The sequence below is a fragment of the Falco punctatus genome (assembly GCF_963210335.1).
Source record: "Falco punctatus genome assembly, chromosome: 10".
Lineage (NCBI taxonomy): Eukaryota > Metazoa > Chordata > Aves > Falconiformes > Falconidae > Falco > Falco punctatus.
In genome coordinates, this window is record NC_137590.1 from 42,592,794 (window position 1) to 42,613,351 (window position 20,558).

Below are 20,558 nucleotides of genomic sequence, written 5' to 3' on the forward strand. Positions count from 1 at the left end.
CTGCGAAGGGGCATCCCTCCAGAAATGCCGGTGCCTTGGGTGCGTTTCCTGTGGTTGTACGGTTCGGGCAGCAGAGATTTGTACAGTTTGGTATGCGGAGAAGGGTCTCCCTGCCCTGAAAAAAACCCAAAACCAACCCCCCAAAAAAAGGCAGGAACCACAGCACTTCCCTTGGCCACATGAATGCTGCCCAGGCTTTGACCAGCCATTGTCGGAGCAGGTTGCTGAGCTGCAGGATCCCACCATCCCCATGTCAGCTGGTGTGCTGGGGCACACTGAGCTCCGCAGTGCTGCCTTTGGGGTTTCGGAAGGCTGTGAGGGACTCGCTTTGCCGGAGCAATGGGTGTGCATAAGTTCACGCTGCCCCATCTGTCTTCCCTTTGCTGCCCCCACACTTGTCCCACCAGTGCTATGTGCTGGAAAGACCCCCTTCTGCTCTGGGCTGTGGCTGTGCGCCGGTTCAGAGGCCGCTGAAAGTGGCTTAGGGGACCCAGTCTCCTCCCTAGGTGATGGAGATGGAGGAGGAGCTGTGCTTTGTCCCTTGATTTACTCTGCAGAGCAGAGTCCCACCGTTGTGTGTGGAGTGGGGATGCAGACACGGACAAGCCTGTCTGACCCTCTGCCCTCATTGCCAGCTCCCAGAGCGGAGCGCGACCCTCATCGCTGTGCCCAGGAGACCCAGGCCCTCATCCTGCTGGGAGGGGATGGTTCCCATTGCTATATTCAAATCATGGACTTGTCCAATTTTCAGCCTCTACAGGCTCATTCCCAGGAAAGCAGGAGGCACCAGGCCCTGCCCCGCTCACTCAGGTAGGTGTGCTGGGTCCGTGCCCCGAGCGGTGCAGGATCAGGGCAGCGATCGCGAGCCCTCCGCTGCCGACTCGCCGCCATCCCGCTCTGTCCGTGCTCCCTCGGCCTGAGGAAGGATGTGCCCCACTTTGCATCTCTGGGAAGCCGTGTCCATGGAGGCAAAGAGTTTGGAGCTCCCCGAGGTGCCACAAGTTGCGTTTATCAGGCCAAAGCATGGGTGCTATGGATGCTTTGTAAATCATGTGTGTTTATAGCCCTGCATGGCCTGAGCAGCATTTACACAGTTCCCCAGGCATATATACATATTATATTAACTAGACAACAGAGGCTCCAGGTGATAAAGGACTTTTTCTTCAGTTGATTTTCCCCAGTATAGTGTTGAAGATGCTCTGAGATTATTTCTAGACAACTGAAGGAGAATTGAAGCCTTTCACAGAGAAGGCAGCTCTTGCTTGGTCTTTGAAGCCTCTCCTTCTCATCCAGCTGGGCTCCTCGCCCTGCCCTGGTGGTGGGACACATGTTGTCTCCCAGAGGGCTTGTGGTCTCAGCCTTGATTCTGCCCCCAGAGAAGGAAGAGCGCAGCATGCTTGTGTCTGGGGTGGGGGCTGCCGAGTGTCACCTGGGGAGAAGGGACCCACGCCAGCACGGGGATTGGGCTGGGGAGGGGGTGGGGGTGGTACTGCAGTAGGCTGGAGATGGATCGCCGTTTCCAGGCTAGGAGGAGATGTTCTCCCCAGGGCTTTACCTCCCTGAGAGCATCCCTGTGTCTCCGCAGGTTCCTGCACCCAGGGCACATGTCCAGGCTGCCCCGCAGCTGCAGGTAAGGCAGGTGCCTTCTTTTGGAGGCTGATGGCCGCACCACAAAGCCACTGATCCTGAAGGGCCTCGATCTTCTCTCTCCATCCTTGTAGGCAGAGTTCTCAGCCCCGGGCTTGCAGCATGAGACGAGGCAGGGGGCTCCCGCAGCCCAGCTCCATGAGGATGCATCAGGCTGCCAGGCAGCGCTGCTGAGCGCCCAGGCCCGTGTGGCAGAGCTGGAGAGCCAGGTGAGCCCCATTGCCTGCTGAATGGGGGACCACGGGTGACCCAGAGGGAGGAGAAGGAGCCATATCCTGTCCCAATAGCATCAGGGTGACAGGGGAGAGAGGTGAAACCTCCCTGTTCAGAGACGCCTATGGCCACCAAGTGCTGCTGTGGGAGTTCTGTCCCCAGGGCAGCACAAGGACTTTCTCTCCGGGTGCCTGGCAGGTCCGAATGCTGGAGCTGGAGCAGACACAGCACAAACTGTTGCTGGAAAATCTCCAGCAGCGGCACCAGGAGGAACTGAATCTCCTTGAGAGCACCCACAGGTACCAGCCTCTCACCTGTGCTTCCCTCCTCGCCTACAGCTCTGTCTCTCCTGGGGTGGGAGTGCTGGGATGCTTCCCAAATCCGCCCCTGGGGCAGGTGGGCGCAGAGCCATGTCGATGTGGACGTGGTGGGGGCAGAGAGCAGCCCCACAGGTGAGCCAACATGGGAGTCCACTCTCACCACCACTGTCCCCTGGGTGACAAGGAGGAGGGGCTGGTCCCATTGCCAGCGCACCCCCAACCAGGCAGCACAGTGGGCAGTAGCAGGAGGGTTCAAGGCTCAGGTCTGCGTGTTTCGCCATGCACACAGCAACACTGATCTGCTCGCAAACCCCTGTGTGCGCTCTGCGGGGGGGGGGGGGGGGGAGTGCTGGGTATTGCTGTGGAAGCAACACTTCTTCCTGGCTGTGACCTCTCGGGGCAGGAACCAGGTGAAGGTGGTGGAGGACACCTACGGGCAGCGGGAGGAGAGGCTGCGGCTGGAGAAGGAGCAGCTGATGGCTCAGCTCCTGCTGCAGAGCCAGGATGCGGAGCGGGCACGGGCAGAGCTGCTGGCGCAGCACCAGCAGCGCCTGGCCACGCTGGAGCAGCAGAACAAGCTGGAGATGGAGCGTCTGCAAGAGCTGCAGAGGTGAGAGTGGCACGAGTGGCACACACGTGTGGCTGGTACCCACAGTCTCAGCGAAGGAACCAGGGAGTGGTTTGGGGACATGGTGAAAGGAGAAACCAGACTCCAGAAGCACTGGGTTGTGGGCAGCTTGGTGCCTTTTGGAACGGGGATTTGCTTTGTAGGTGGACACAGGGAGATCTGACTGGAGACGTGGTTTCAGAGTGAATGCATTGTATTTTGAAAGATGCTGAACCCAATGTTTTATCTTCCCCCAAATCTCTTTTATTCAGGTCAGTGAGTTCAGTGAGTCACTGATGTCCACATAGTTTGGGTCAATGACAAATCAGTTTTTGGTAGAGGAGCTCATAACCCCAAAATTGGGCCCATCCCAAATGTGGATGCCTGTCGGTGGAATGCCCCAGGACAGACCCCCATGCCAGCTCAGCTCCTGGCACCTGATTCTCAGCCCCACAACCAAGCCTCTCCCACAATGCCTATCATGGGGAGCACTGGTTTGTGCCAGCCTGTGGCAGGCTCCTTCCCCGTGTCCCGCAGGGTGTCTGTCCAGGAGATGCGCAAAGACCACGAAGAGCAGCTCCAGCGGCTGAAGCGGCTGAAAGACCAGGAGATCGATGCAGTGACCAGCGCCACATCGTACACCAGGTACTGACAGTTGTGTTCCCACATTGGTCCCTGGCCACAGCATTCCCTGTCCTACACGAACCAGGCTTGGACCATGGCAACAGGGGCCATCCCCTCTCCCACCCACTGCCTGCGGGGATGCTGAGCTGTGTAATACCCGTCAGTGCCCCCCGGAAGCAGGAGCTGCATCTTCCTACTGCTCTGCTGTGACCCAGAGAGGTTCAGGGCAGGGCTGCCCGGCCTTTGGGCCACCAAATATCCCCCTCTCCATTGCGGTGAGATGAAGTGTGTCCCACAGGGGTGACCCTCCCCTCACTTCTCTCTGCAGGTCTCTGAATGGCATCATCGAGCGGATGGAGAAGTTCTCCAGCAACTTGCATGACCTCTCGCGAAAGGTGGAGGCCACACACCACACCACCTCCCAGGAGCTGGCCATGGGGGTACGGCAGCGGGACGAGCAGCTCAAGGGTATGTCTGCTGTTCCTCTGTGCCGGAACGGCTGCGGGGTCTCCACCGGAGCTGGGGGTACCCAGAAAACAAGGAGAAGTTGCTCTGAGTCAGCCAGAGGCTGGGAGCTGAGGCTGGCAAAGCCTTGCCTGCCTTGGTCACTGGACATCTCGGGGTCTTCCCTTTACAAAGCAGTGTCCTGGGGATGTGCCAGGGGTGATGAGCACAAACACACAGTTTTTCTGTGAACATGGTGTGGATAGAAGGGAAGAACTTCCCGCCTCATGCTGCTCGTGCCTCTCCCCAAGTGCTCCAGGACAGGCTATCGCAGCAGCAGAGGGACATGAAGGAGGAGCGGAGCCGACTCCAGGAGGTGATCGCTAAAATGGAGGCCAGGCTGAGTGAGCAGACTCGGCTGCTGGAGCAGGTGAGCCCACACTGTGTCCTCTGCCCGGGTCGGCCCTCCTGTCTGGGTATGGGGTATGTGTCTCACCAACTGGAGGTTCCTGGCCTGGAGGTTGTGAATAGCATCTGTCACCTCTGTGTCTGAACGCAGGAGCGATGGAGGGCAACGGCAGAGCAATCCAAAGTGGAATTACTGCAGCACTCACTGGAGGAGCAGCGGCGAGTCATGACCCAGCAGCTGTCCATGGAGCGAGCAGAGCTGGAGAGGGCGAAGGTGAGGTGGGGCAGACATCTCCAGGGCTGCACTGCATTGTGTGGTGGAGGCAAGAGCTGGGTGCTGGGCTGCAGCATCCTTCTGCAGCTCTCTGCCTCCTCAGCCTCACACAGGGGGAATCGCAGTCAGGCCAGCCCTCTGGCTCACGGATGCAGGAGGCCGCGGTGTGTGCGCATGGCACGTGCTGGTTCTTGAGGAACACGGGACCAGAGCTCACGGTGACAGGGTTCACACCAGGCACCGTGGGCTTGAACCAGCCCCTAGATGTTGCACGGCAGAGATGGGTTAAAGGAGAAAAATCCTGTGGCGAATGGGACTTAGTGCTTCTTCTCTCCCTCTCTGGCAACGCTCCCCAGAGTGCTCTGCTGGAAGAGCAGAAGTCCGTGATGCAGAAGTGCTCGCAGGAGCAACGGAAGCTGGCAGCCGAGTGGGCTGAATTTCACACCCAGCAGCAGCTGAGGAAGGAGCAGATGGAGCGCAACATGGACCGAGCCCTGAAGATGGACTCACAGAGAGAGGGCACCATCATGAGCCTGGCCAAGGTACCACAGTAGAGCCCCTCTCCATGGCCTCCAGCACCACCTGGCAGCTCACGGATGGGTCCTGCCCACCGGGGAGATGTTCAGCCCTGCCTTCAGGTGTTTAAAACAAGTTTTAAGAGACATCACTGCGGTGGTGAGAATCGGGCTGTTCCAGGAGCAGCCTCCACCAGCCTGTTTTAGATGTTGACTGAAGCATCAGTCACCTCTGTCTCTCCCCTTTGCCTGTGAGGAGTTTGGGCAGCCAGACCAGGCACAGCCGCCTCCATTGTAAGTCTGGTGAGAGGAAACCCCCATGGTGGGTTAAACAGAACCTCCCCATGCCATGGGGACATGTTTGGAGCCAGTTCTCCCCCCTGGAGCTGTCCAGAGGAGATGTGTGGCACAGACTGTGGCAGGGCTGCATTTCTGAGGGCTACCAGGGTGGAAAATAACCATTCAGGCTGGGTGTTTCCACTGCTGACAAACTGCCAAGCCTTGAGCATGTTTTAGAGTGTGTAGCATGGGTGAGGGGCTCCGTCCTTTCTGGGGAAGGAGTGTGTGTGTGTGTGTGTGCCTGTACAATCCCAGCTCTGCCAACCCTGGTGCCCAAGGGTGGGTGGATGAGAGCATTGGTTGGGTACCTGGTGGTGTTGCTCTGCACCCCAAACTGGCAAACACAAGAAGGAAAACAGGGGCAGATCTCTCCCATCACTTGGGGGGACATGAGATAGTGTCCAGGATAGGGCAGGTAGTGCATTGATTTTCCCCATGCCCATCCTAGGAGCAGGCAGAGCTGAAGATCTGGAGCCATGAGCTGAAAACCAGGGAGGAGCAGCTGGTGAGGGACAGGGAGCTGCTGGACAAGTCCTGGCAGGAGCTGAGGCTGGAGAAGGAGAAGGTGGACAGGGCCACACTGCGCATCCAGCAGCAGGAGGAGCAGATTAAAAGCACGACCAAGGTAAGTGAAGCATCTGCGCTGCAATTCACAGCTGGGGTTTCACATCCCTCCTTGAGTGCTGAATCCCAGCGCTGTCCTGGGAGGGGAACAGGGGGTGCACAAAGGAGCCCTGCCCCAGGGCAGCGAGGGTCCCTGTCCCCAGCCTCCTCAGCTGCTCTGCCTTGCAGCTCTCATCCCAGAAGTACAAGGAAGGGGAGCAAGCCCTGCAAGAGGCGTGCAGGATAGAGTCCGAGCACCAGAGGAGGCTGCAGGTCATGGAGCAGCAGCTGGAGCAGCTGAAGCAGCAGGAACAGCGTCTTCACGAGGCAAAGACTCCCTTGCCTTTCCTTCTTGGCCTGGGGCCGCTGTGCCAAGGGCCTGAACCTTTGCCAACAGTTTCTCTCTCTTTCTCCCGGGGATGGGGCAGGAGCGGCTGAGCATGGCTCGCCAGAGGAGACAGCTCGAACAGATACGTGAGGAACTGCCCACCAACTCTGCGATGCTGCTGAACACAAACCAGGGCCTCAGTGCCCCTAGGAGAGGCCTCTCCAGCACACCGTGTAAGGCTTCCTGCACGCTGCTGGGGGAGGGGGGGGACGGGACATGCTGGGGGCCAGTTGCACTTGTATTCCACTTCTCAGGAGGCTTGGGATGTTCCTGGGGGCTCATCACACACTCAGATGTGAGTTGGCCTCCTCACATCCTCTGAAGGAGCTCAGCAGAGACCTCTGAGCCAGGGCAGTGCCAGGAGGGGGCAGAGGGGGCAGGAAGGGAGAGGCAGGTGGATTAAAGGCCGTTTGCAGTGGGAGGTTGGGGAGGACCCTGCTGCAGGGACATGCAGGCAGCAAAAAAAGGGACACTTGTCCGTCTGCTGTTCCTCTAACGGCAGCGGTACCACACGGTTGGGCTCTTGTTCCAGGTTTTCCACTTCCCACCAGCGCGCTCCCTTGGCATAGCCCAGGGGGTAGCAGGGACACTGGGGCTGGCCCCACCGAGCTCTACGCCACATTGTTGCTGCTGAAGCACAGGGCCCAGCAGGTGAGGTGGTGGGAAACCAGGGCTGGAAAGGGCTTCAGACCAGCTGGGTGGGAGCAGGGCTGGGTGAAGCCTGGGTTGAGCCTGACGGCCACAGGGTGGGTGTGAGATCGTTGCTGGGCTGGGTGGGCTCGCAGAAGCCGTGGGCACCTAGAAGAGTGATACCAGCAGCAAGGGTTGGTGCGTCCTCACGGCTTGTTTCAGGCTGGTTGATAACATCCTTGGCTTGATGGCGTTGCCCCATCCCTGGGTGGCAGAAGCCAGCTCTGCTGGGCTCTGGCTTCATGATGTCCCCATCCTCAGCCCCCTCCTTCCCTGCTGGGTCCTTCCCCAGGCAGGGATGCTCTTTGAGCCTTCCTCTGTGGGCCTCACTCGGTGTGAGGTTATGGGCTCTGTGGGGAGCCCATACACCCCAGGGGCTACCACAGATGGGTACCTGCCCGCTGCTCGCCGCACGGAGGAGGGTTTGGGATACTCCCATCACTCGTGAGCAGCACCCTGGCCTGTGACCCCATTTCTGTGGCACTCTGATATCCGTGCCATCTATCCCTCTCTTAGGACCATGATTTCTTAGAGAAGGAGCAGTTCTTCCTGGACACCCTGAAGAAAGCAACCTACAACACTTCATCTCTGTCAGGCTGAGGAGGTGGCATCCCCACGCACCCCAAGGGATGGCTGTGCCTGTCCCCGCAGGAGGCTGCTGTGGAGGAAAATAAACAATAAATAATCCCAGTTCTCTGCTGAGGAAGTGTCCTCTTTAAAAGCAACCTCGGAGTGTTCAGAGCGTGAAATCCATCCCTGGGCTGGGAAGTCTGGCCTCCATCCCTCAGGGCCAGTGTCCCTGGCCACCTGGCAGGCACTGCTGGGAGGCAGTGGCCACCGTGGGTGTGAGAAACTATGGACTAGGGTATTGTTTATTAAGATTTATGTTAAGCTCAATGTAAAGTTTAGGCAACAAAATATATGAAAACGCTTATGCAAACAGCTACCAGACACTGCTTGTGAAAGATAAGATAACCGCCAGATGTCCAGGATGCCTCTTGTGAAAGATAAGATAACCGCCAGATGTCCAGGAACCGACAGAAACAAGACAGACAACCCCACATAAGGATATATGAGTGAAGGGTCAATACCTCCACTACTTCATGAACACGGGTAAAGATGTATAAAAAGGGACTGTTTGAACTGCTCAGGGCGGCAGTTGGTGGAGCGCAGACTCCCCTGCCGTCCAGCGCTGTCTTTGCTCATATTCTACTTGCTATAATTAATAAAATTTTAATTGGATTATGATCCGTTGTGGTCTCAATTTATAACAATTTCTGGTGCCGTGACTCGGATAAGGAACAGTGGGCTTTGGTCCTCCGGGGAGGCGCCCCGCGACATTTCGCGGCCCCGCGACCAACAGCTTACTCCAACCTTACCGACGAACCTAAATTCTAGAATAATGAGCAAAGGAGAAACCGGTAAAATCCCATAAAAATTCTGTGCACGAGAGTCCGGACGAAGATGCAGGACGCGTAAGTATATTGCGAATTTGTTCGCAAGGTTTGCCGTTCGGGCGGGATTGGGTTTCCTGGAATATAACGAGTGAGAGGTTCGATATACTGAACCAAGCGAGTGCGGACTCTTAAGTACTGCGTCTCCCATCTCCCGCGAGGGACTGGGCCAGGAAAAAGGGGAGCGAGTGAGTGTATGTTTGTGGATATTCCAGAAGATGGGGGCGAAGGGCAGCAAGCCTTCGACTCCCATGGGAAGGGTACCCACTGTACCTAAGAATACCCCTCTGGCATATATCTTGGACAATTGGAGATATTTCCCTGGAACCCTAGGGAAAGATAAGCAGAAAGTGATAGAATATTGTACTAAGATATGGGGAGGGAAGAAGATTTCTAAAAATGTCTTTTGGCCAGTCTATGGGTCAGAAGAAGATTGGGTAAGACAGCAATTAAACCTCTGGGTTAATAATAAAAAAAAAAACACTTAACCCGGAGGAGAGTCAATATGCGGAGGTGTGGCTAAAAAACCGGGAGCTAGACTTTACCTGCTGAATGAAATAAAAAAACTAAACAAAAGAAAAAGAAGGGAGAGTTAGACGAAACCCTTCTAACCCCCCCTCCTTACATTCCTCCTCCTGCTCCTGCAGAGGTCCCCAGAGCGCCCACTCCCCCACCAGAGTCGGAACAAGGGTCTCCCCCTCTTCCTAAACGCGTAACTAGAAGTCAAAAAGGGGCAGCTCAAATATACCCCCTAAGAGAAAAGCCCATGGGGGGGGACCTCAACCTGTGATCGGATATATTTCTGTGCCTCTAAATTCGGCTGACCTATGAGATTTTAAAAGGACCGAGATGGGACACTTAATTGAGGACCCACTCGGAGTGGCAGAAAGATTAGATCAATTTCTGGGACCAAACCTTTATACTTGGGATAAGATGCAATCTATCCTTTGTCAATTATTTACTACCGAGGAAACCCAGGGACCCCAAGCAGATATTAAATGGCCACTCCAAAGACCTAATTGGGATAATCAGGATCCGGCGCATAGAACTCACATGCAGGACCTGAGAACTATAGTAATTCAGGGGATTAGAGAAGCAGTACCCCGTGGCCAGAATATCAATAAAGCATTTAATGAAATGCAAAAGAAAGATGAGAGCCCCACTGAGTGGCTGGAACGACTGAGGAAAGCCCTTCAGCTGTACTCTGGGGTAAATCCAGACAACCCTTTAGGGCAAGCGCTCCTCAAAACTCAGTTTGTGGCAAAATCATGGGAAAAACTTTAGCGGAACACTTCAGCAGGAGAGGACAGATAAGGGTGAAAGAAATAATTAAGCAAGAAAAGCAGATGGCCAGCAAGGGCATAAATTACCTTAGACTGATAAGAACACTGCAAATGAGCAAAAGGTGAAAAGTACACCATGAGGAAGACCTACAGCCTTCCTCCCATAGACCACTGCACACATTCTAAAGACCCCGGCCCACAATTTTTGGAAGAATCTGCGCAAGCGTGAAAGACTGATAAGCTAATTAGCATACGAAGCGAGGGTAGGCGGGTTCAGGTAATGAATATGTATAGGCGTTAATGGAATATTCATTGTTTCAAGCTTATTTGCTGCAGTGTTGCTTATTTTGGTTACCGGATTTATGGAATGTGGAATTTGACTTTGATAATTGTTACTGTGATTTTGGCTATATTTTTGATAATAATAGTGAGCTCTTGGTGTTGCTGTAGAAAGATACCTGTGTGTTGCATTTTGTAAGTAGTAATTCTGTAAGTGATAAGTGTGTTCTGTGAGTGTAAGCTGGGAAAAATGGGAGGAAAGCAGAGTGGTGGGATTTTAAAGAAAAATCCGCTAGGGTGTGTTTTGAGTCACTGGAAGGATATTGGAGGATCCGCTGGTGGAAATGTGAATAGGAAAACATTGATAAAATATTGTAATCAATGGTGGCCGCTTTATAAGCTGGAATGTGGAGAAAAGTGGCCTTTTAATTAATAATTACAAGGTTATTAATAATTGTTATACTCATTTATGCTGGAAATGTGAGAACATTTCTGTATTCAGTATATTACAAATGTTGGTATGTGGTTATTGTCTTGAACATCCGAGGGGTGAATGTGAACCTCTGTATGTTTTAAAGTGTATATGGTGTAAAGAATTATTATATGTATGGTGGCGACAAGAAATTGAACGCCCTGACTGTAAGGTTTGGACGCCTTGGGATAAGAGAGAGAGCTGTAAGTGAAATTAGAGTCTCTGTGGCTGGGATAGCGATTGAGATAATAGTAAGAAAGGTCACTGGAAGGAAATGGGGGGGGCAGCTGGGGGAAGCGTGAATAAGAGAACTTTGGCTAAGTACTGCAATCAGTGGTGGCCCCTGTATAAGTTAGGGGACAGAAAAAATGGCCCTTAAACGGCACACTGAATTATAATGTTTTGCTAAAATTAATGTTATTTTTAAGGCGAGAGGAAAAATGGGATGAAGTAATGTATGCTGGTATGTTTTTCACTCTGAGGAATCACCCAGAGTGGCAAAAGAGTGTGGTATTAACCTAGCTCCACAAGATCCCTTAATATTAGCAATGGAAAAGGATCAGAGGGGAGGTTGTGGTTCCTTCTATGGAGCAACCAGAATGAAACACGTTGTAAGATAAAAAAACTTGTGCTAATGTATGTAAGATCTGAAGCCGGGGGGGGGTGTGTGGGGTGTGGAGAGTAAAAAAACCCTGTGAAAGTGTTAAAGTATTGGGGTGAGTTTGTACAAAGCCCCGTACCCCCTCGAAGGGGCGGCTGAGTCACGCTGGACGCATGGCAGGGTGTTTGCTGTTTGCCTGCGAAGGCTGATATGTAATAACACAGACTTAAAGCAACAAGTAGCAGATGTGCATTCAGGGTAAGAAAGAGTTAAAACAGAAGTGCTGCTGCAGAGGCAGGCTTGTGTAACCTGCAGAGCAGGAAGAGCATCTCCTGCCCCGAACCCTTCTGCTGGTGGGGAGGAGGGGGTTGCTGTTGCTGACGATTGAGCAGAAGGACCTGACAATGTCACCCCGATTGCTGCAGCATTTGCAGCACAATAGGACCGGTAACGGCCCCTCTAGGGCAGGCAGCGGGTCTGAGGAGAGTAAAGGTGAATCTCTGATGGGGAAATTTAGATGTTTGAAAGTCAGTTGTGAATAGGACTGGATAAAGGTTCGAGTTGATTTTTACTAAGGTAATCGTGATGTAGAAAAGTTGGTGAATACAAAACCAACTTATTTGGTGTTAAACCTCAGTGAAAAGAATTTGTTACAGTTGTGGGAGCTGCTGGCCACCAGGAAAACATCCTGAAACCTTTAAAGTACAAACTAAGAAAACAAGTAAGAATGCCAAATTCACCAAAATCTTTAAGTGGAAAAGAAATCTTTAACCAGGCATATCTGGAAATAAATTCCAGGTAAGGAAAAAATGCTTTCCCTGTTACAGTAAAAATGATAAGGGGAAGGTCTGCCTAGTTCAGGTAAAACAATATCCCTTGCTCAGCAAGGCTATGGGGAATATTGGCAGAAAAACTCAAATAAAATACACTCTGTAGCAGTTCTACTAATGTAAATCTGTGTGTTTTACCATGACGGTGACTTGTTATGGGATGTGCAGATGACACTCTGCAGCAGCAGAGGAGGTAGGAAAGAAGGAATTATCCTTAATACCAGATGGTAAAATCCAAACTGTAAGTACAGATCAGGAGCCAAACTATTCTAATGATTCTCGATTACCTGCTAGCCGAAGAAGGAAGTGTTTGTGGTAAATTAAATGTTTCCAATTGTTATTTGAAAATTGATGGCAATGGTGAGGGAGTTAAACAAATCACATCAGAGACAGGGAAGTTAGCCCATGTTCCATCCGAACTCGGAAAGACTGGAATATTGACTTGTTTTCCTGGCTTCTCGGGAGCCCCTGGGTAAAACGAATCCTATTTTGTTATGTGGTTTAGCCACCTTATTGTTTTTGCCATGTGCTGTTCCATGTTTTATAAGATTAATTCAACACGTTGTAACTAACATGCAATTTGCTATTATGATTTCACCCAATGGCATTAAACAAATTCTAGTAGTACGCCGAAATGTACAGTCGACAATACAGATTATATAGTTAACACAATAACAATTTAACAGCAAACAGGAATCTGGGAATAATTAACTATTAACAATTCATACAACAATGTAGGCTGATGAAGAATACAAGTAGAATAGCAGAGAAAACAACCATCAGAAACGCACAGACGGGGATGTGGTAACATCTTTTATACTTTTCCACCTCCGCCGTAAGTTCTTGACGTGTGACAGCAGAAAAACGCACCCTCTGCCTAAACAACGAGGAAAAAAAAAAAAAAGGGGGGGTTTGATTCCCCTTTATAATGAACCATACAGGTTAGACGTTTAAAAAACACTCACCTTACGGGATGTTCAGAGGGGGAAATGCGCACTCCAGACCCTTCCTCCCTGACAGGTGACGTGGCGGTCTGATGGTGAGAAAACATTGCATTGAAAGCAAGGACCTGTCATTTGGCCATAGTGCCATAAATGTTACCATTAACAAACTTACCAGAGTGGTAAGCTCGGGAAATGGGTCCAAGACTTCATCTGGACACTCAGCAGCCATCTTTCATCGTGTATGCCTTTGAACATGCGCATGCGCAATTTTAAACCCCACAGAATGTACTGGAACAATCTGGAAAGACCGCGCATGCGAAATCCCTGTAGTCTAGCCATGGTAGTGACGCATATATGTATATATATATATATATATATATAAAATGCTTAAAGAAACTATAGTATTTATAGTTCATTTATTACTTAAGTGGAATGTATAGTTATAAGTGTTGTTTTTAGGTTTTGTTTTTGTAGGTTATTATTATATGTATTACCCAACCCTTTTGATTTATTTTGAAAACCATGTGTTAGATATAAAGTAAATTCAATGAATCATTTGACAACCAGTAAACAACAAATAACAATTTCTTAACAAACATGAACTAGAAGTTGAATAACAGAATAACAGTCCAGCAAAGTCTCATGTGAGGTGGAAAACAGGCTTCTTCACTCGTGAGTCCAGCACGGTCCTGAATAATGTCGGGGTGGTAACTCCATCTGTTCCCTCCACGATAGTCTGTCTCTGGTCCTTGGTATTTTTCTTCACGAGGTAATGAAAATGAACAGAAACAAATAACAAGTCACATGGTAACTGCTGGAGGTCAACAGTTTTCTTTTGTTTATATAACAGTCTCTCGCACTCTGCTTTGGTATCCCATGGGTTCCACTTCTCGGGGCGGATTGCGAGGAAGAGATCGCACTCTTCTGTACCGGCGTGACCAAAAACACTCACAAAAGCACATACTGATGGTTACTGTAGTCACGATGGGACAAAGGCTGAACAGCAAAACCGTACAGACTGTGTCGTCTCCTGCTCCCATCTTTTCCAAAATGATAAGGATTGTTTGTGGCAAGACAAACGAATTGGTCCGTGACCCTCCTGGTCAAGATTCAGGCTAACGCCCTGACCAAAACTGCACAATGAAAATGCATGCGCAGCCTAACCTTAAAGGGGCATGAAAATTTACCCCTTTAAATGCCCACCTCTTGGCTCTTGATTCTTAACCCCCACAAACAAACCTTATATATGCTAAGAAATGTTTTATTGTGCTTTGTTATGTCATCCTGTTATGATAATGTTTTGAAATTAGCTTATGACATGTTTGAGTTTTGAGTTGTTAGCTAACGTTTGTTAGGGATTTATAGTTCTTGTTAGTCATTTGTAGTTATTGCCTGTTATTGTTTATTGATAATGGTAAATGGGTTTAATGCTTAGATAAAGATTGTTAACCTCCTTTGTATAGTTGGCAGAATCTTTTCTCTGTCTCTATCTATGCCACCCACGGAGCAGCAATGTTGAGCCACGGGGCGGTGTGAAGGACGTTATTGGGACATCGCTATCTGTCTCACCATTGCTGGCTGACCGCAAAACAACACAGAGACGGAGATACCCGAATCACCCAGAATAGGAGATGTCCGGGGAATACCCTGCTTAAAACACCCCACTTCCAGACATGTATGTTGGGTTGTTTGCCGATGTCTAAATTGTAATAGAGATTGGTCCTGTGTTTCATTTAAGAGACAACCTTACTGTATGAAATGTCACAATGATTCGATACGTACCAGGGGACCAGAGGATCAAGTGGAAATTCGTAAATTATTTTGTGGATGGGAACTGTCAGTACCTGAACTTTGGGAAGTACATGAAACAGACTGGTACAGAGTTTTAAGAAGTGTACTATAAGATTCGCCTGGAAACGGACACAACAACCAAACAGGTGGAAATATATTTAAGAGATAACTAACTCTTTAGACCTTGGAAATTATTGACAGGATAACAGCAAAATTCCCCTCAAGACTACCTGCTGCTGCCGAGAAGATACTGATATCCCGTTGCTCTCTGCAAAAGAGTAGACGAGGAAGGCAGAGAGGTACTGAACAGTGGGGAAATGAAAGCTAGTATCCTATTAATGGTATTGATTACCATGACTTTAAAAAAAAACAAAAAAAAATGAGCATTACCCTTCAATTGGACCTTAGGTTGATGGGAAGATTCAATAGAAGTTCGGTACAACGTGACAGCCGGATCCCCAAAATTCCAAGTTAAATTGGAAGATTTAGTCTTTTATGAACTAGACCCACCCGGTCGATGAGAAAGAACAATAAAACCTTTTTATCTCTGCCCCAGTTCGAATCCAGGGAAAAGCTATTGCAATTTCCCTAATCACTATTACTGTGCATACTGGGGATGTGAAACCATAGCTTCAAACTGGGACGTAGCCATTAAAAATAGATTCTTAACTATAACATGGGGACCCGGAGGATGCAATCCGCCAGCTCCTAGCTGGGATAGACACGTAGAGGACCCCCATCTTGGCAACTGTAAGCTTGTTATGTACTAGAAATCCTGCAGCCTAATGACCACGGATGGCTATTAGGACGAACCTGGGGAATAAGATATTGGGAACCTGGAGCTGCTAGAGGGGTCTCTTCTATCTAGTTCCCCCAGTCTCTCCCCAAAAGGCAAGTAGTCCTGCTCCTGGCAAAGTTTGATGGCCCTCCACTGAACTCGCTCACGGATGAAAGACCACTCTCTCTTGCACTGGGGCCTCAAAATTATACCCAGGGAGCTGGACACAACCCAGGGACTGCCAGGTAGCAGCGTACAATCCCCTCCCTCAGTCCCCTGGCTATGCTGCTCTTCATACAGCCCAGGACACCGTTAACCTTCTCAGCCGGCAGGGCACCCTGCTGGCTCATTCTCAGCTCGCTTTCTGCCAAGACCCTCTGGCTATTCCCAGCAAAGCAGCTCTCCAGCCAGGCAGCTCCAGCACGTGCTGTAGCAAACGGTTGTTCCTCCTACTCTCCTTCCACGAAGGTACGCTTACCAGACTTCTTCTGTCACTTCACCAATGTTCACTCAGGTCACAAACAGAAAAATGCAGGCAGCTTCCTACCATGCAATTTGATATGCGCCATCACTCCCATCATGTAACATGGACACCACAATTTTGCTTAGAAGATAAGACTTAGATGTGGATGCAGGAGAGCTGTGACACCTCCCCTGTGCACAGCACAGGCTGAATGACCAGCTTTTCTGGTCAACTGTATCTGCCTGAAAACTGGATATTTACTGCAGGTCGATACTTGAGCGTATTCAGGCGAGGGAACAGCTGGGGAAATGGTAGGTGAAGAACTAATTGCTTAGTGAAAAGGCTGCTTATTCCGTCTGACGTGCGGAATTAAACTCTGTAACTCGGGGTAAGTTATAAAGCGGGGTGTTTATTGCGGTGCCGGGTGCAAGGGGGGTCGCTCCTCCTAACTTGCACACGTAGTTTTACTCACGATACTTATTTACACAGTGAAGTTGGTTAGTTCTGCCCAAAGCCTACACCTACGAGATAATTATGGGTTAGTTGCCTTCTCGCTGCAGTTTAAAGGTAGAGTTCATTTTAAATTTCCTCCCCATGCTCCCCGGGCGGGGGGGTTCACTCTCTTCGGGGGGCCATTTGAGTAGGAGGTCAGGATCTCCCCCACCACAGTGATTGTACCCCGGTGTCCTTGAGCCTTACCCCTTCAGCAGCCCGTTTTCTTCCAGCAGCTCGCAGGCCCCTGCCAGAGGCTCCGTATTCACAGGCCGGTGGGGCTCAGCTCCCCCTGCCCTGGCTGCCCCCCGAGGCGCTGAGCGGGCGAGCCCCAGCCCCTCTCTGCAGGCAGGGAGGCTCCTGCCCGCCTGCCGGTGGCTGCTGGCCCCGGGGCGGCTCCTGCCTGCAGCCCGGCTTTCGGGGGGCACCGCGCTGTCTGGGGTCGGGGGGGCACAGCCCTGAGCGCTACAGCTTGCCTACCGGCAGGCAGAGCCGCTCGGCGTTAAGGCCAGCGTAGTTTTTGCGTGTGTTTGGTCGTGATTTGGCTTCCGGAGAATAATGCTTTTGAGGTATGATGGCATGAAATCATGATTGAAACAGAGCAGGCATCTGCAGGAGAAATACCAGCTTGGGTGTAAGTCGGTGAACTGTATTGCCTCTCCCCAGCATTACCGTTGTTCGTTGTTGGAGGGAAATCGGTCGTGCCAGAGGTATTGTTAGAGTTTACCTGTCCAATGAAATGCCAGAGACTGGCCAATTAGAAAATGTGATTTATTAAAGCAAGCGACAAGTAAGCAAAACAGCGCTGGGCGGCCGGGGAGTCTCCTGCTCCACCAACGGCGCGCAAATTCAAGCAAGCTGAGCAAATTCAAGCAAGCTCTTTCGCTCACTCTTTGTTGCGGATGTCTTCAGTGAGCTGAAGGCTCTCCCTGTCATGGGCACTGTTGTTATGCTCCAAGGACACCGTGATTGTGGTGTTGATTGGTTCCGGCCCAAGCTCAACTATAAAGTGCCGACTCGAGGGAGGAAACTAGCTGTTAACTTGTCCTGCGATGGAGACATCAACAGAAGTGCCTCGGCTCCTCAGCATGTGACCTCTACTTGGGAGGACTATGTCTGGTTTCAAGCACCAGCGGCGCTCAAAGGCTTTCACGAATGACCCACACTCTGTAGAACTTTAATGGAATATCGAATAACCTTTGGTGCCGCTTTAAGCGATAACTTTATCAAATACAACTGTGTATTCTTGTCTGTCTGGATCCTTTATTCAGGGCGTCTACTACCTTCCTGTAGTTGAACCGTGTCCATCTGTTTTCATCTCCTGAATGGCTGTTGAAAGCAATTACCCTTTAAGGCACAGCTGCACAAAGATACAGTGATTCTTTGGGGACCTGAGTTATGGTACAGGAGACTAATTGGCGCGTTGGGAGTAAAACTTTCCTGCTGTGTACTTGCTGAACTGGCAAATACTGGATAAACCTTTTCCCTCCCGAGTTTTAATGCGGCCATTACTAAATTAGCTGATTGCTTGGGACTCTCTCTGGGTAATGTACATGACTAATTAATACACTTGGCCTTTACTAAAAAGGCTATAGCCATTCTTACCCGTAAAAGGAGACCTTTGTAGTCTGATCAGGCTTGAGTGAGTACTCGAGTGTTTGCCTATCTATTTGATAAAATTAGACTTCTCTATAACTCAATTTCAGTTACTTAATAACCCAAACAAAGAGTGGGACTTCTGAGTAATTGGGAGGTCTTGTACTGGTGACAAAAAGAGATTGATTGGCCCTGTGGAAGTGGGGAAGCACGTCTTCCTATTTTTTTACTAACCTTTAGCCCAACAGCCTTGACGGTCAGTTAGATATACAGTTAGAACTAAAAGCAAGCGGTTTCTGCTCTAACCCTCTTCAGAGGAAGTAGGACTGCGGCGAATGAAGAGACGGGACGCAGCTTGATGCAAGCAAATGTCAACTTATTGTACAGAAGCATGAGGTTTTATACACTTTCAGAAGCTGCGCGTTTGAAACAGATTGGTTCTTGAAGCTAAGCCTTGCATACTAGGCAATCCCCGATTGGTGGTTAGCTGCCATCAATTAACAGCAAGGTGTTACCTTTCCTTGGCGCCATCCATCTCCCACTCCCCTGTGCTCTGCAAACATGCCTCATCATGTTAATTGTTGTCTAGACAAGCTCGAGCACATTCCCCTCAGCAAACGGATTGCCACGCATGGTCCTAGTTTCCAGACCGCTCCTGCATCTCCCCCTTCCTGTTGCACAAAAAGAACCTTTGAAACCGAACGAGTAAAAACAAGGTATAAGTAATAGAACAAATAAAAAACCAACTGAGACATATTATCAGTGTCAAAATAACCCGCTGTCTCTGTTCCGTACAATTTGACAATTGCCCCTTTTTGTTTTTGAACAGCTAGGACCAGGTTTGCCATGTTCTGCAGGGCCCTTGCAAACATGACAGCAACCAAGGTAATAGCAAACAAACAATACTGCCAGTTGAGTGAATGGATGCCAAAAAAGGCTGACATCTTCTCAGATTTTGATACCATGTTGCTGCAATGGGGCGCCTAAAATCCCCGCAGCACATACCATCCAAATCCTCACAGCCATGTCCTTGAACCAACAACAAAAAGCAGTGGCAATTTTGACTCACATGCTTAACTGCCTACCAAACAAGGTGATTTAACTCTTTAATGCTTTCCCTGCTGTTACTCCGGATAAGAGAAGAACCGCTGCGACACGTTCCCATCATAGCCTCCTACTACATTAGCATCTACAGAAAGACAATGATCGACATTCAAAGTGTAAACAGTATCATCTTCTTTTGGATTAACATTATACATAGGTGGAAGGGCACACCAAACAAGAACTGGTTCAGTCAAAAAGTTCGAAACATAGTGTGCCTTCTCTGAACATACCTCTGGGGTCATTCCCTTCGTTCCCTCTTTTTTTATGCAAAGAGAAACACTTCCACCAAAACAGAGAAGCCCCTATTTACATCTCTGAGCCCGGACACAAACCGCAGCTGTATGCGCCACCAGGCTCAGGGCAGGAATCATTCATGCCGTTGCACAGCTATGTATCTCTACAAGCATGCAGACACCTATTAAACACTAGATAACCATGTTTATCTTTCCTATTCTCCTTCACAATACCTAGCTGTTTCTCCCATTAGTTTCCAGCCCGCTCCTGCATAGGACTCCTGCCCCAATATGCTAGCTTGTTCTCACTTAAGACAACAACAATAAAAGTTAGTTTCTTGCTTGCTTTTACTTCTAAGTCTTAGACTCTTCAATGTTTATGAAATGTGAAGAGGCGGTGAGGCGAGTGTGATCAAGTTCAGCACTATCTTTACTTGTCAAACTCCTGTTCAAAGTCAGAAGGTATTACTTGGGAGCAGAACTTGAGCCCTTTCTTCTGGCCTGGTGTCTAGTGCAGAATGGGAGAAGGAGGGAGGGTGAGAAACACTTGAGAGCTTTGAACAGTGTGTCAAAACTAGGTGTCTGCTGGACTTAACCTTCAGTCAGCTACTTAGAAGTGTCTGTAATGTAGTGAGCTTAACAGCTCCAAACAGCCCTATCCCATTTGAAGAGAAACTCGAGCCTACTGGTAGCAAGGTTGCTTGCAGCTTCTTGCTAGCAAAAATTGCACGATGGTGTGATAAGAATCGTTTGAAATGAGGGTAAAGGTTGAAGTAACCTGCTACACTTGGTGCATATTTTAACTTTACCATTTGGAATGGAATGATAAAGAACGAAGAGGAAATTAAGTTGGTATTTTTGAGCTTGGAGCACACTAGGAATGCTGTCTCTGCCCTGTTATCCATTAAACATCTGTTTACATAGTGTAGTAGCTGCTAAAGCTAGCCGTAGGGGGAAAACCTGTTAGAATGAAGAAAGCTGCCTTGTGTGCAGCTGCCCACTTGAATATGTAATTCCTGGTCTCTTGAATGAAACATAACTTGAACGTAGGAGTGTTTGTGCTCAGGAGATCAAAACCCTTTACACTTCCACCAAAGCTGCTTGTGATGCATATTTCAGACGCTAGCACTCGAGTGTTTAAAGAAGCTTTTAAACAGAAGCCTTCG

General features: G+C 49.9%; 1 protein-coding gene across 1 annotated transcript; it reads left to right on the forward strand.

Annotated features, from left to right (window-relative positions):
• Positions 1-2: 2 nt before the first annotated feature.
• Positions 3-7,774, forward strand: LOC308071033 (fas-binding factor 1 homolog; the record flags this gene model as incomplete). The annotated part of the gene is made up of 16 exons (XM_080405895.1): positions 3-39; positions 752-810; positions 1,586-1,630; positions 1,722-1,856; positions 2,059-2,159; positions 2,584-2,790; positions 3,325-3,432; positions 3,740-3,879; positions 4,167-4,285; positions 4,415-4,537; positions 4,894-5,079; positions 5,840-6,016; positions 6,184-6,321; positions 6,423-6,555; positions 6,915-7,033; positions 7,589-7,774. Coding segments are annotated over 16 exons (1,911 nt in total), but the record flags the coding sequence as incomplete, so codon positions are not given.
• Positions 7,775-20,558: the final 12,784 nt, after the last annotated feature.